General features: G+C 41.0%; 1 protein-coding gene across 2 annotated transcripts in view; it reads right to left on the bottom strand.

Moving 5' to 3' along the window:
• LOC116265359 (ABC transporter F family member 3) overlaps positions 1–15,223 on the bottom strand; it is a 70,308-nt gene that overhangs the window by 45,376 nt on the left and 9,709 nt on the right. For both annotated transcript variants that reach the window (XM_031645923.2, XM_031645921.2), the window contains 6 exons: positions 12,442–12,637; positions 11,163–11,371; positions 10,851–11,009; positions 9,729–9,857; positions 9,551–9,652; positions 9,309–9,455 (listed from right to left, as the gene is read on the bottom strand). In XM_031645923.2, coding sequence (XP_031501783.1) covers positions 9,309–9,455; positions 9,551–9,652; positions 9,729–9,857; positions 10,851–11,009; positions 11,163–11,371; positions 12,442–12,637 — 942 coding nt within the window. The remainder of the gene's footprint in view (positions 1–9,308; positions 9,456–9,550; positions 9,653–9,728; positions 9,858–10,850; positions 11,010–11,162; positions 11,372–12,441; positions 12,638–15,223) is intronic.

Genomic DNA, 15,223 nt, shown 5'->3' with positions numbered 1-15,223 from the left:
AACAGATTGTACATATAACATATAATATACATTATAACAGATTGTACAAATCAGAACATATAATATACATTATAACAGATTGTACATACAACAGACTGTACAAATCAGAACATATAATATACATTATAACAGATTCAACTGCAGATGGAACCACTTTAAAAATTGCTTCAGATTGTACTACTATATGTATAAAACATTAATATACAATACGTAATTACAGAATGTCCATATACTATAACACAGCATATACACTAAAATCACAGGTACATATAATATATCACCTAAGTGATGGATATAGATGACGGGTGTGGACTGGTGCCTCGTCCATGCCTAGGCGTTGCCTAGGCGACACCTTAACAACATAGCTTGTTGTGCCATCATTTAAGATAGGCTCCCTTTCAAGTCTCAACTAATGTCTCATTTTCCAAAGGCCTCCATCATTACACATTCTTTAACTTAGGCGTCTCACCACCATGCATTGTTGGCTTTCTTGGCATGGCATTGAGGCATTCACCATACGTGGTTTTAAGTGCTCTGTATGTCTACTTGCTTCTGTGGGTTGCTTCTGTTTCTTGTAATTAGTGTTTGCCTTTGTGGGCCTTATTGTTCAATCTTGGTTGACTTGGGATCCATCTGAGACCCAGTTATTTGGAAAAGGCGTTCAGAATCCTGACTATGATCAGGAAAACATGTTTTTGAAATGATACGCAACACGGGTTTGTAGGGAGTATGTTGAATGTGAATTTCTTGAAAAAGGTCCAAAATTTGGTTTCAAAAGATCTCTATGGAAGAGCATAAACCTGCATTTGTGCAATTAGCATGTCGATTTCAGTAAATATGTTGCTTATAAACCTGATTAAGTATGACAAAAAATTAGCCTGTGGATTTTGTGAATTGAATTGTGCAAATTGAATTATATTACATGTACATGAAATTTTACAAATATATCATAATCTGAAAAATAATCTGGGCGAGAAGCTCGACAGATCAGTTGAGTCGTCTGCCAACCGAGCTATGTTGTCAACATTTGGGAATTACACCACAAGAATTTTATTTTACGCATAGAAACGTGTTGTTTAGAACAGGTCCATTTGTGAAAAGAGCTTACAAAAAGTAAACTTACACAAGGGACAAACAATCCATTAACTAGGAAGGAAAAGGAGCTGTTAGAATGTCCAACAGCTAGAAATATTGCTGTTGAATATTCTAAATGCTACTAAAGAGCTGCATCCAGCAGCAAACAAAAAATAAAAAACACAAAAATTAAAATACAAAATTTATATTGCAATTATAACATGAAAGAGATAAACTAATCCTAATCTAATGCTACCAAACATAATCTAATCTTATGGCATATTCCTTAACACACCCGTCCTTGCGTTTGTATTTATCATCTGCCATGGCCACTTGTTCCCTGTGACCCCACAACAATGGCTACCAGCAAGAAGAGAAACTTGTATTTGGGGAAACACAAGAGAGAGAGAGATTGATTTGGAGAAAAGAAGGTACCAACCAGGAAACAGAGAGAGAGGCACCAGTGTAGACATGAGAGAGGTACCAACATGCTTGCAGGTTCACCATCACCAATCACCACCATGATGAGAGAGAGAGAGAGAGAGAGAGAGAGAGAGAGAGAGAGATTTTGAAGGAAAGGGCTTCGACCCTTTTTGCCTCCTTTTCAAACTCATTATAATCATTTTGCATTTGTATAAATTTCCTTAAACCCCTTCCATACTACCTATATTATAAACTGTAGAAACACACACCAAGATGGAGAGAAAGAGAAGGAACACACAATATACGTGGAAAACCTCAAAGAGAGGTGAAAAACCACGGAGAAGCTCTAACCTAGGTGCACTACCGCAACCCTAGGAGAGAGAAAATGTTATTCCACTTAATTCAACACTTACACATAAGGACAATATATAGAGGGAGAGAGGAGAAGCCGCCTAGGGTACCGAGCCCGCGTCGGTACCCGCGCCCCATAGAACCGGGTCCAGATATGGACCCGGTTCCCACAACAACATATTCTAACACTCCCCCTCAAGCTTGGCATACATGTCAAACATGCCAAGCTTGCTAACATTCTTTTCGAATGAAGAAGTACAAAGCCCTTTAGTTAGGACGTCTGCAACTTGATCTTCAGACTTCATATATGGCAGAATCAGCTCCTTTGAGTCAATGCGTTCCTGGATAAAGTGACGGTCAATCTCCACATGTTTGGTCCTGTCATGTAGAACTGGATTATTGGCAAGATTAATCGCAGACTTGTTGTCACAGTACATCTTCATTTTATCTTCCAGTTCCACACCAATATCAGTCAAAAGGATCTTCAGCCACAGCATCTCTGTAACTCCCATTGCAACAGCCCTGTACTCAGCCTCAGCACTAGACCTCGAACACACTTCTTGCCTCTTGCTTCTCCAAACAACTAGGTTACCTCCAAGAAAGATACAATACCCTGTAGTGGACCTCCTTGTGTCAGTGCAACCTGCCCAATCTGCATCTGAGTAGCCCTCAATAGTAAGTTTGTCTTGTCGAGTATACAGCAGTCCTTTTCCTGGGTCATTCTTTAGATATCCCAACACTCTTTCTGCACTCTTCCAGTGACAATCCGTGGGAGCATGCATAAATTGACTTAGCACATTTACCGCATACGTGATATCAGGGCGAGTAAGAGTAAGATAGATAAGCTTACCTACTAGCCTCTGATATCGCCCTTTTCCTTCCTCATCCAGAATAGTGCCTGTCTTGATACTTATCTTAGTCCCCGATTCCATCGGAGTAAGATAGGGCCGACAACCAAGTTTACCTGTCTCCTTTAGTAAGTCAAGAGTGTACTTCCTTTGATTCATAACCAGCCCTGTCTCTGATCGAGCAATCTCTATCCCCAGAAAGTATCTCAGTTTACCCAGATCCTTGAGGTCGAATTCTTTAGCTAATCTCTCCTTCATCTTCCTGTTTTCTTCCTCATCACTGCCAGTGACAATCATATCATCAACGTAGACAAGGAGAAGACTCACCAGACCATCTCTCTGCTTTATGAATAGGGTATGATCTCCATTTCCTTGCTTGTACCCAGTAGACTTCATAACGATCATTAGTCTTTCAAACCAAGCTCTCGGCGACTGCTTCAAGCCATACAAAGCTTTCTTGAGGTGACAACATTTTCCCTCTTGAACATACCCGGGAGGCATGCTCATATAGACTTCTTCCTCCAGATGGCCGTTCAAGAATGCATTTTTAACATCAAGCAGGTCCATGCGCCACTTCCTGTGCACAGCAAGAGCAAGAATAACCCTCACGGTCTTCAACTTTGCAACAGGGGCAAAGGTCTCAAGATAGTCAATCCCATACTTCTGGCTGAACCCCTTTGCAACCAGACGAGCTTTATATCGATCTACAGTGCCATCAGGTTTATACTTCACGTTGTACACCCACTTAGAGCCAACTAAGTGTGTCCCTTTAGGGATATCAACCACTTCCCATGTTTTGTTCTTAGCTAACGCACCCATCTCCTCCGTCATAGCATGTAACCACTTGGGATCATCCACCGACCTGGGAATAACAATTTTGGATAAGGTTGTGATAAAACATTTGTAATTTGTACTGAGCTTAGCATAAGAAACAAATCTCTGAATAGGGTGAGAAGTACATGACCTGGTGCCTTTGCGCAAAGCAATGGGGAGCTCTCCATTCGATGGACTTGGGTCATCCAGGGAGATCACGGGATTGGGATTGGTTCTATCCTCATCACCAACATCTTCCACTGTAGCTTTCTCCTTTCTGACATAAACCTGGCCAAACAAGTGATCCCTGGCAACAGTGGGCTGAGCATCCACCGTGACCCCTTCCATATAACTGCCCTTCTCATTACTGACCGTGACTGTGTCAATCACACTGGGACTAACCTTGTAGTCCAAAAACTCCATAAACTGAATCAGCTGATTAGAGGAATACTCTTCCCCTTTGTGCCCAATACACTCCCCCTGAAGAGGATTCACCGGAAAATACGACTCATGTTCATGAAATGTGACATCCCTCGAAACATACACTTTGGAAGTAGTGGGATCCACACATTTGTACCCCTTCTGAGTGGAAGAGTACCCCAAGAAAACTCCTTTAATAGACCGGGGATCAAGCTTTTTGAGAGTAGGGCTATGATTATGCACAAAACAACTGCACCCAAAGACACGAGGAGTAAGAGGCCACGGATTCTGAGTGGGCCACAGGGTAGAATAAGGAGACTGACCATCCAACACCCTAGTAGGCATACGGTTAATGAGGTGTGCACTAGTGAGAAGTGCATCACCCCAATACCGCTTCGGGACATGGCGTTGGAACATAATGGCCCGGGTAACATTCAAAAGGTGACGATTTTTACGTTCAGCTATACCATTTTGAGGAGGGGTATAACTACAAGAGGTTTCATGAACAATACCCTTGCCTTTCAAGAAATCATCAAGGGATTGAGAGACATATTCCCTAGCATTATCCGTACGGAAAGCTTGAACAGTTGTATGGAATTGAGTCTCAACAAAGGCAACAAAGTTTTTCACAACTGCTGGAACCTGACTACGGTCTCGCAATAAGTACACGAACGTACATCTAGAGTAATCATCAATAAGCGTCAAAAAATAGTGACAACCACCACACGTGGGTACTCCAGAAGGACCCCAAACATCGGAATGAACTAAGGCAAACGGATGAGTGGTTTTATTCAATGAGATAGGGTACGAAGCCCTGACATGTTTAGCCAATTGACACACTTCACAAGCGAAGGAGTCAATGGAAACAGAAGCAAACAAATGAGGAAACAACTTCTTTATTAACTGAAATGGGAGATGTCCAAGACGCTCGTGCCATCGCAGAACAATAGATCTATCATTCACACCAGACAAGTGACCACTCGTGGCAGAAATCAATGCTGAAGCAACTTGTACCGGCAATCTGTAGAGCCCGTCAGTAACCGAACCAATCCCAATCTTCTTCCCCGTCACCAAGTCCTGCAGGGAACAATGATCAGCAGAGAAAATTAGTTTACAGTTTAATTCTTTAGTAATACTGCTGACAGAGAGTAGGTTCACAGGAATATTTGGAACATGCAAGGCATTGTGGAGACGGTATTTGTTCAACAGGAACAAGCTCCCTTTCCCAGCCACAGAGATAGAAGACCCATCTGCCATAGACACGCGTTGCTTGCCAGAGGAAAGTTGATATTCTTGAAAGAGTTTAGAGTCCCCTGTCATGTGGTGAGTGGCTCCACTATCAACAATCCAATCACCAAGAGAAGGGTTACCTTGATCAGTCGAGGCAACGAGGGCTTGGGCTAGCTGAGCCCCTTCAGACTTGGAGGACTCCTCAGGGGTAGTAGATAGGCGGCTGATGTACGCCTGTAGCTCCTTGAGTTGAGCAGGGGACAGCTTGGACTTTGCACCACTAGAAGAATTGCTCTGACTGGAATCAGACACAGAAGGGCTACGCTTGCCAGAGGGAGGACGACCTCTGACCAGTCTCTTCTCGGGATGAAGATCCCAACAGAAATCCACCGAATGCCCCAACTTGTTGCAATGAGTGCAATGCCGGGCAGGACGCTGCCCAGTCCCAGAGGCACGGGCAGAAGGGCCATGACCGGTGTCAAGATGCATCACCTGGCGACGTTGTTCTTCAGACTCAACGCGGGCATATACTTCCTCTATCCCCAGAATTTCATCACCATTAAGAATTTGGCTACGAATAGACTCAAATTCATCCCGCAGGCCTCCCAAAAACAAAAACGTACGGTCCATCCATTCCTTTTCCCAGTAGAGGGAATGATCTGAACCGCACTTCCAGTCATCAGTCACATGATAATCTAGCTCCTCCCATTTGGTCTTCAGGGCAGCATAGAAGGCAGCAACAGACAAATCACCCTGTGTCAGGGAGTAAATACTGCGTTTAATCTGATAGGTACGCAGATGTCTCTTCTTGCGACCATACATCTTCGCAAGCACAGTCCACATATCAAAAGAGGTCGGCTTCCGCAGAATGAGGGGCTGGATATCGGAGGACACGGAGCTGATAATCCATACCTTCACTTGGCTGTCCTCCAACGCCCACGTTGCCCAATGAGGATCAGATTTGATGGGCGCAGGTTTGTCGCCAGTGATGTAAGAGAGACGCCCACGGCTAGTAATCCCAATCTCGAGAGCGGCAGACCAAGATAGGTAATTGTCCTTGGTCAGACGGATGGAGGTGACCTGGATCGGCACGTTCTCAGTCTTGGAGGCGCTGCCCGCGTCAAGAACAGCATCTTTTTGAGTCCCCATCGCGTCTGCCATCACAAACACGCACACAGCAACAAGAGGCACAGCGGCGAGAACTAGGCAGAGGCGACGGGAATGAGGCAGCGGCTACGGAAGGCAGGCGGCGACGTTCCTGGGCGACGCTGGGAACGATGGACGGCGACGGCGATGGGCAGCGGTGGCGCGGGACGACGGCGGCGCTGAAGTGGGCAACGGCAGTGATGGACAACGGCAACGCAGCAGAGAGCGACGGCGCAGCAGCGGCAGAGAAAAAACGGAGGAAGCAGCAGCGGCAAAAAACCGGCGGAAACACGACGATCACACCAACGATCTCTCACGCGTTGGCTCTGATACCATGTAGAAACACACACCAAGATGGAGAGAAAGAGAAGGAACACACAATATACGTGGAAAACCTCAAAGAGAGGTGAAAAACCACGGAGAAGCTCTAACCTAGGTGCACTACCGCAACCCTAGGAGAGAGAAAATGTTATTCCACTTAATTCAACACTTACACATAAGGACAATATATAGAGGGAGAGAGGAGAAGCCGCCTAGGGTACCGAGCCCGCCTCAGTACCCGCGCCCCATAGAACCGGGTCCAGATATGGACCCGGTTCCCACAACAACATATTCTAACATAAACAAAAACTTAATTTTTGTAAAACTTGCAAATAAATGCTAGTGAACTCGAAATTTTTTGAAAACTGTCAAAAACAACAATAAGTTTCTCTTGCACAAGTACATATCTACCCTCCCATGTCTATACTTTTAAAAATTTCTCGTGTCCGCAGCTACTCCATCGTACCCACACGAGCATCCATGTGACTTAGACTTTGACAAATTTTCAATTCAAAATACTGCGTGCATCATTTTCACAAATTTGGCTGTTGTTTTCACAATATCACATGACAAAAGGAAAAATAAAAAAAGTGGAAAACCATAAATTTTTGAAAATAAAACCAAAAGGAAACAATCAGGATTTTTTTCCCTTCAGCATCTTAATAACTATTTTAAATTTGTATTGTAGAAACAAAAGCAAGAGTAAAACACGATGTAACGTGTAAAACCCCTCAACAAGAGGGAAAAAACCACGGGTGAGGAGGACTCATGCCCACTAGCCGCCAGACACACTCTCTCTTTGATTATCATTGACAAACAGAAAATTAGAGTTTACACAGGTTAAGTAGGGTCATAACCACACACTGGATCTGGGTCCAGATCCAGACCCAGATAAGAGACCCAAATACCACATATGTCAACACTCCCCCTCAAGTTGGGCATACATATCAAACATGCCCAACTTGGATACATTTCTCTCAAATGAAGTCACAAGTAAGGCTTTAGTCAGAACATCAACAGTTTGGTCTTCAGACTTCATATATGGTAGAATCAACTCTCTGGCATCAATTCTCTCCCGGATGAAGTAACGGTCAATCTCGACATGCTTTGTTCGGTCATGTAACACAGGGTTGTTGGCCAGATTGATTGCAGACTTGTTATCACAGTATATTTTCATAGGTCCTTCAATCTCTATTCTAATATCAATCAGCAATACTTTCAGCCAATGTTGTACGTATCGTACGATACGACCCCGTATCGTACGATACGTATCGTCTCGTTTGAAGAAAACGATATAATACACCCCCCGTATCGTAAAAAGGGGTGTATCGGCCCTGTATCGCACGTATCGTACGATACAGGGCCCGTATCGTACGATACGGGGCGATACACCCCGTATCGTACGATACGGCCTAAAAACGCAAAAGGGGGCAGAGATGAGAAAAGATGAGAAAAGAATTCCAACCAGACCAAACCTGTTTGGGCATTTCGTTTGGTAGAGATAACGTAACCTGGCGCTCTGATACCATGATAGAAATCTAGCACCAATATCTGTAACCAGAAAACAGTACTCACGCAGGAAGAGAGAGAGAGAGAGAGAGAGAGAGAGAGAGAGAGAGAGAGAGAGAATGAAAACAAGAAGAAACTGAGGAGAAGAAGCCGTAGCCAAAATGGTTTGCACGGCCTCTATTTATAATCTCATTTCCAGAATTCTAAGAGTCTCCAATCGTAGAATCCTAGGAGATTTCACAAGCTCCAAGGACATTAATTACATCATAGAAACCTAAGAGACTTCACATATTACAAGGATATTAACTACAACATAGAATCCTAGGAGACTTCACATATAACAAGGATATTAACTACAACATAGAATCCTAGGAGACTCTTCACATGTTACAAGGACATTAAATATCTTAGCACATTCTACAAGGAGGTGGAATCCTAAGAGACTCCTCTTCAACGTGCTGGTGAAGGATTTATATTTTAACAACGCTTTCCACATAGGCATGATTAGGTCCAACTCCACACAACATGATTTCCATACCGCCTTGTTGGTGGATTAAGAGAAAGAAGACGAGACGAAGAGGAAGAAGAGGGAGAGGCAGAATGAAGGGAGTTGCTAAAAAAAAAAGGGGTTGCCGGAAAACTTACTTGGCTGCCGGCATTAGGGAAACCTCCGCTCTGATACCATGTTACGACCAGAGAGAGAGCGTAAAAACCATTTATTAACTTTACCCTAATCTCAAAGTTAAAAGAGATTAGGACTGGCGGTAACCAAAGTTACAATATCAATCCAAATAAAATAAGATAATCTTCAAAAACACACACTCTAACTTCCTAATATTGCAGAAAGACTCTAGACGACAGTTAAAGATATTTAACATAAATATTGTTCCATTTCAATAAAATCGGGGGACACCCCCAGCATGAGTTTTCCTGAAAGCTGACTCTTGTTTCCCTATTGTGAAAACGCTTATTATTTCATGGTCTTTTACATTCTTTTGACTTTTGACGACGTTGATTTTCCAAAGAGATTTGAAGAATTATCTTCAAAAAAAAATCCTAAAGAAAACCTTGCTGAGAATAATGTGGTGCATGATATCAGATATAACTTCTATCTGGAACATAGGATGAAAAGACAATGCTTTGAGTTATTTTATGCAATTGAATGACTAAAACCTGCATATGAGCTTTTGTCCTTTCATTTGACTCAAAAGCCTTCTGCTGATTCTTGAGTTGTTCGTCACGAGTTCTTTCAAATGTATCATAATCTCCTTTGTAAGCAGTCAACTTTTGGCCATGTAAATGCAAAATATCTGTGACCACCTGAAGAAGAGAATTCAACATGGCTTCATAGTCAATAAAATTGAAACAAGAAAAGTGAAAAAACAACAAGTGAGCTTGCAATAAACATTCATCACCGTGTTCAGGAACTCTCTAGCATGAGAAACAACAATGAATGTCTTCGGCCATTTCACCAAGTATGCTTCCAGCCATAATACGGCATGAAGATCTAGATGGTTCTGCATGAGCGCAAAAAATCAGTACTCATTTCACAAAACTGAAACAATTAATTCAGCAGCAAGGCAATGCAAATACTGTTGGCTCATCAAGCAACAAAAGATCAGGTTCAATAAAGAGTGCACGAGCAAGAGCTATGCGCATTCGCCATCCTCCAGAGAAGGCTTTTGTTGGTTTCTTCTGCATATCTGGAGTAAAACTAAGTCCCTGTAAATCACAGATGTCATTAGGTACTATGAGCCAATAAGCAAGAGAATGACATGCAACAGAATACTTGCAAAGGAGTAATTTTCATGCATTAGAATGTGAAGCAGTTCCTACGAAAATGTACAACATAGTTACATACCATCCTCATGAGGTGATTCTCTTACATCAGTCAACAATGATTATGAACATTTTAGAAAATTAAGCAACAGGTGTCGTATGAGAACAATTTAACCACCAAAATATTATAAAACTTCATTGCATACCCTTCTGCACCAACTACAGTAGAAGGACCCAGAAACTGACTCAACATCATAGTTCGGTTTTTTCCTCTGTGACACTTTAACTACACTTCTCAAAACACCATTCCCTTCTTAACAAGCTTAAGGCTCTGACTTATAGAAGAGACGATGGAGAAAATCTGAAACTTTGACAAATATTCAAGGGTTTTGGTACAACTTAACCCAACCTTTCCAGAAGCTTTTGCTGCTGTTAAAATGCCAAAATAGCCCCATTGTGAACTTAGTGAACTTAGACTAGCATGAGCCTTACTAAGACAACTTGCTTCTCCAGTTTCTTCCAGCATATTATCTACTTAAGCAAGTATTTCATGATTTTGTTACAATTTCATTTAACACCAGTAATGTCTTTTGGTGAGAGTATAGCCCCTTCTCCAACAACGGATTGGAAATCAGGGGTTCAAGCAAGTTTTTTACCATATCACACTCCATATTCCAGCTTGGACCCATGTCTTTAATCCATTACCAGCCCCATTAACAGGATTGGGTGAATCCCACATCACAATGCCCCTTCCACAACCCAGAATGACAATATGAATGTGTTGTTGGTCGATTTAGTACTTGGTCTCCATAATAATGGCACCGCATCCAGAAAATTATGGAGAGAGAATCCACAGAACCTCTATGTTTTTTCTTGATCTTGACGAATTATTTTTACCCACAGCTCTAGTCATCAACTTGAGAACTAAATACTAACCGCAAGAATGGATGCAGCCCGTGCCTCTGAAGAGTATGCGTCAATGAATTCTAGCCTTTTGTAGATCTCTGCAAGTCTCAGAGATGCAGCATCTCCATGGTCCCCCCCATTAAGCTTTAGATTGCCTTTTCCTCTCCCACCATCTGCTTCAGCATCTCTCTTTCGCAAAAAAAAAAAAAAAAAAGAAAAAAGAAAAAGGAGCAGTTCAGTATTTTATAGGCTGTTCAGTCAAGAACTAGTCACCAATAGAACCCTTATTTTCCCTCAAAAAGATATGGAGATGATAATAATCACACGACATGATAATAGAACCTGTTGTGCTAGTAAATAAGCTTCTTCCTCCAAAAGTTCAGTTCTTTCAATATCAGCATTAAGAACACATTGCAAGGCTGTTGTATCATCCCCCACGACTTCCTGCTCCACATGCAATATTTGACAATTCTTTGGAATACCATCAATTGCATGCAGAGCCATATGCCTGAGAAACGTTGTCTTTCCTGTTCCATTTCTCCCCACCAGCCCTGCATATGCAGCAAAGTTATTGTAATGAAATGGGAACCACCAAAAAAATTATTCATTAACTTACAAAAACATAGAACACTGCCACCACTTAACCCTGCAGGTCTATATGTAGTATAAGAACATAAACTTTGAAAAGTATGCAACCACCTGATGGCATCTTCATCTATTGTATAGCAGGGAATGGGTTTATTACCGATAAATGTGCACCTGTAGTCATGGACAAGATCACATACAGATGGATCTCTGGCATGACCTAGCAAATCAAGACCTGAATCCACCAGGACAGGCAGATAGTAACATAAGTAAACCCATTCCTGGTCAAAGGAATTTAATTTCTATGGACCAGCCCTGTACTTACTGGGCTAACAGTACCACATGGGGACACTTTTGAAACACACTTGTGGTTCATGGATATGGATATTCAGAAAAAGATGGAATTAGTGTCTGACTTCCACCAATCTCAACAACCTAATTTGTGAGTCTCTCACTTCATTGAATGCACATTGTTGAGTACTTAATAAGAGAATGGGCTAAGAAGTCAGGATTGTCCAACAATTGGTTGTCAAGCTGAGTTTCCCTAGAAAACAAAAGAAAATAGAAGTGATGGATTCTACACTGACATACTGTTTATCATGCTTAAAAAGGCTGACTGCCAAGGGCCTAAATTTGGAAGGAGAAAATAACACCACCAGTAAGCTGTCAAATTTGAACTCCAAGGCAATAACCAGTGGATATTCAGTGTATGTAAGAGAAGTATGGTTAAGTTACCAGGTGATACTACCAAACTGAAAATTAACACCAGTACCCCCAATGAAGATAAATAATAATTCAGTAAACAGACAGAACAAAGATATGCTGAACACAATAAAGATAGGCAAAAAGCAACAAGCTGAACAAAACCATAGCTGTTGCTAGTTGGACGAAGATATTAATCATTACAGGTGTAAACAAAAAGAATATTAATGAACAATATTATTGGAAGAAAAAATTATTTTCCAAAGCAGAAGAAATGAATATTAATGGAGAGAAAATACACAACCCTGTTAAGGAGAACCAGTGAACAACTAACCATAGTGCCGCCCAAAAGCTAGAGTTACTGATCCTTCCTTGATAAGATCACGTCCACCAACAGAAATGTTGAAGTTCTCCATGTGTACATCTTTAGCACCTCCACCACCATCTTCACCATTTCCATGGTTTACACAAACAGTAGGCATGCCTGCTTTAGCTGCTTCCATCTCAGCAAGGTGCATCTGGTACTGGGCCTGAAAGTTGATTTTGTGAATGAGTGGATTATACTGCACATTTACTGACATTATATAAATGGAAAATTTTTTGCTTTTCCAGCATTTTTACTTTCTTCAGTATCATGTTTGGCACAAACAAAATGACTAAATGGAAACACATGTACTAACCAACTATGTCAGCAACCTATTTTAATTTCCATGTAGTACCAATGTCAATGACTCTTCATAAAGTCCAGTGCAGCTGCAGATATGGACAACATGATGCCAGCCTCTGGCTAGCAGATTAAGGCTTGTCTTTCCAATTAAAGTAATCTAGTAATTCAATTAACATGGTTCCTGGCGATGTTGATTGATTTCTGCAGAATGCACTAATTTTTAAACGAATAAATCCAATAGTCACTTTGCTGATACTAATATATGAAAATCCTAGGATTCTCAGTTACATAAAACAGAACTTGTTCAACATCATTATCCCTTATGTGAAATGTCTGACAATAGAGATAGGAGACGCATCAAGTGAGTTGAAGCACAGTAACATTCTACATTCTCTCTCTCTCTATCTATCTCTCTCTCTCTCTCTCTCTCTCTCTCTCTCTCTCTCCCTCTCTCTCTTTTGATGGAGCAGAAGTATTACCAAAAAGGTCAATAGCTGGAATAAAGCATAATTACATAGATTCATCTTATTTTTTCAACTTGAGAAATAAATAACCAAAAAATCATAGAAAATTTCCCATAGGTAACCAACCTTTCAATGCCAAATCTCTAAGACCTTATAATCAATAGTGACGCTGTGACACCGAGATTGTTATTTTCCAAAAGAGGAAGAGCAATCTCCATTTATGCTGCTAAATAACTCTGCATTGAGCCACATATGACATGTTCTCACTGGGAAGAGTTGGTTGCATGTAACTAACAAGTTCTTCTCCAAAACCTTGCTCATCAAAGTCATCTCAAGAAATCTTGACATGCATACCTACTAGCTCATTACGAAGATATCTGTTGTGGTCAGCAGTGTGCAAATCCTTTTGCGCTGAGAAGCTTTTTCGTAAAGCTTACTGTATAGGGAATTGTCAATGTGCACATAACAAATCAAAAGCAAAAGGATAATATCACTGGACTTATGTCCTTAGCACAACTCGCTAGGTGCTCTATAACCCCTTCTCAAAGGAGGGGCATCCAAAGCGACCATGTTTGCCAATGTTATCACTGGTGTATCGTAATGCATATTGATCTAGCCGACCTATACGCCGTATCATAATATATTGTAAATGAAATGTTGCATATCGTAAAATTAATTCTTTAGTTCAAAAAAATAAAAAATAGAAAAAATTGAGAAATATATATTCCATATAAAAAAAACTCATCACACGAGACTTTAAAGTGCTTTAGAATCTTAGATTATATCACAAGTTCATAACATATAATTATCATCATTCAATGATAGTCATCAACATCAATATGATCTTCATCTTTATCCTCATCTTCATGCTCCTTTTTGCCATTAATTGTTTCAATGCCTTCTTCAGATGGAATGTCCTCACCAACATTCCATGGCTGCCATTCTTCAACAAGCTCTTCCTCTCCTTATGTTTAGAAATCCAAAATTATCCTCATCATGTATGGGGATGGCCCTTCTTCAACACAAGAATATAATACATCAAAATTGCTAGGTTGATGGGATAAAACTGAATGTGATGCTTCCTTGCAAATGTTGCTTATAATTGTCTAAAGTTCAATAAGAGAAAAAATTAACAAATTCTTAAAATATATATTATAATTTGTAATTTTGCATAACAAATGTATTTAATTTACCTTTCTCTCAACTTCATATTATATCGAACAAAGACAAAGTCATTCAGTCTTTCATGTAGATGTGCTGGAATATATTCCAATTTCTTTCACATCTAGCGGCAGTACATGTACGGCTGAGGATTCTAATTACAAACTTCTTTAGTTTTGGGCAATCAATCCTAAGCCTACTCCACTGCAAATCTAAATAACAAAATGGAAAGTGAATAGTGTAGAAACAAAATGTGCACGAGAGTAGAAGAAAGCACACAGATGTAACGTGGAAAACCCTCAACTCGAGGGAAGAAAAACCACGGGTGAGGAGGTCTGGTGCCCACTAGCCTCCAGACACTCTCTCTCTTCAACACTTTATTAACACAAAGATTAGGGTTTACAGAGGTATAAGTAGTCCTAATTAGGACAAACCGGATCGGGTACGGATTCGGACCCGAACAACAAAACCCGTCAACACTCCCCCTCAAGTTGGGCATACATATCAAACATGCCCAACTTGGATACATTTCTCTCAAATGGAGTTACACTTAAGGCCTTGGTTAGGACATCAGCAGTTTGGTCTTCAGACTTCATGTATGGTAGCGTTAATTCCTTAGCATCAATTCTTTCTCTGATGAAGTGACGGTCGATCTCCACATGCTTTGTTCGATCATGAAGAACCGGATTGTTAGCCAAGTTAATTGCAGGCTTGTTATCACAATACATCCTCATAGGCCCTTCAATCTCTATTCCAATATCTGTCAGTAAGATCTTCAGCCATAACAATTCTGATACCCCAGTAGCCACAGCCCTATATTCAGC

This window comes from Nymphaea colorata, chromosome 12 (genome assembly GCF_008831285.2).
Source record: "Nymphaea colorata isolate Beijing-Zhang1983 chromosome 12, ASM883128v2, whole genome shotgun sequence".
Classification (NCBI taxonomy): Eukaryota; Viridiplantae; Streptophyta; class Magnoliopsida; order Nymphaeales; family Nymphaeaceae; genus Nymphaea; species Nymphaea colorata.
The sequence above is the reverse complement of the archived record's forward strand: the minus strand, read 5'-3'. Positions and strand labels throughout refer to the sequence as shown.